Source organism: Coregonus lavaretus (assembly GCF_964263955.1).
Source record: "Coregonus lavaretus genome assembly, contig: HAP1_SCAFFOLD_1089, whole genome shotgun sequence".
NCBI lineage: Eukaryota > Metazoa > Chordata > Actinopteri > Salmoniformes > Salmonidae > Coregonus > Coregonus lavaretus.
Window position 1 is genome coordinate 52,213 of NW_028163412.1, and position 1,684 is coordinate 53,896.

A 1,684-nucleotide genomic window follows, 5' to 3' on the forward strand; every position below is an offset into this window, starting at 1 on the left:
CATCCATCAGATGTCTGTGATCTCACACTGGACCTAAACACAGTAAACAGACGCCTCTCTCTGTCTGAGGAGAACAGAAAGGTGACATGTAGGAGAGAGAAGCAGCCGTATCCTTATCACCCAGAGAGATTTCAGTACTGTGACCAGGTGCTGTGTAGAGAGGGTCTGACTGGGCGCTGTTACTGGGAGGTAGAGTGGAGTGGGAGAGGGGCTGTTGTAGGAGTGGCATATAAAGGAATCAGCAGGAGAGGAAGGGTTGATGACTGTGTGATTGGAGGTAATGACAAGTCCTGGAGTCTGATCTGCTCTGACAACCGTTACTCTGCCTGTCACAATAATATGTCCACTACCATAGACGTTCCCTCCTCCAGCTCCCACAGAGTAGGAGTGTATCTGGACTGGCCAGCCGGCACTCTGTCCTTCTACAGAGTCTCCTCTGACACACTGACCCACCTGAACACATTCCACTCCACATTCACTGAGCCCCTCTATCCAGGGTGTGGGGTTTATGTTGACTCCTCAGTGTCCCTGTAAATAATAACCATGGTAACACTGACACACACACACACACACACACACACACAAACTGGACACACACACTGGACACACACACACTGGACACACACACACAAACACACTGGGAACACACACACTGTACACACACACACACTGAAAACAAACACGGACACACACAAACACACACACTGGACACACACAAACACACACACTGGACACAAACACACACAAACACTGGACAAACACAAACACTGGACACACACACACACACTGAACACACACACTGGACACACACACACACTGGACACACACACACACACACACTGGACACACACACACACACACACACAAACTGGAAACACACACTGGACACACACACACTGGACACACACACACAAACACACTGGGAACACACACACTGTACACACACACACACTGTACACACACACACACACACTGAACACACACACTGGACACACACACACACTGGACACACACACACACACACACACAAACACTGGATACACACACACACACACACACACACACTGGACAAACACACACTGGACACACTCACACTGGACCCACACACACACACACACTGGACACACAAACACACACACACACACACACACTGGACAAACACACACTGGACACACTCACACTGGACACACACACACACTGGACACACACACACACTGGACACACACACATTCACACACACACATACACACACTAGACACACACACACACACACACACACACACTGGACACACACACACTGGACACACACACACACACTGGACACACACAAACACACACACTGGACACACACACACACACACACACACACTGGACAAACACACACACTGGACACACTCACTGGACACACACAAACACACACACACACACAATGGACACACACAAACACACACACAAACACTCTGGACACACACACTGGACACACACAAACACACACAATGGACACACACAAACACACACACACACACACACACTGGACAAACACACACACTAAACACACTCACACTGCACATACACACATACACACTGGACACACACACACACACTGTACAAATACACACACACACACACACACACTGTACACACACACAAACACTCTGGACACACAAACACGCACACACACACT

At 49.0% G+C, this 1,684-nt stretch overlaps 1 protein-coding gene across 1 annotated transcript; it reads left to right on the forward strand.

Moving 5' to 3' along the window:
* Positions 1-609, forward strand: LOC311118169 (stonustoxin subunit beta-like; the record flags this gene model as incomplete). Its single annotated transcript, XM_084193027.1, has 1 exon — positions 1-609. A coding segment is annotated over one exon (534 nt), but the record flags the coding sequence as incomplete, so codon positions are not given.
* Positions 610-1,684: the final 1,075 nt, after the last annotated feature.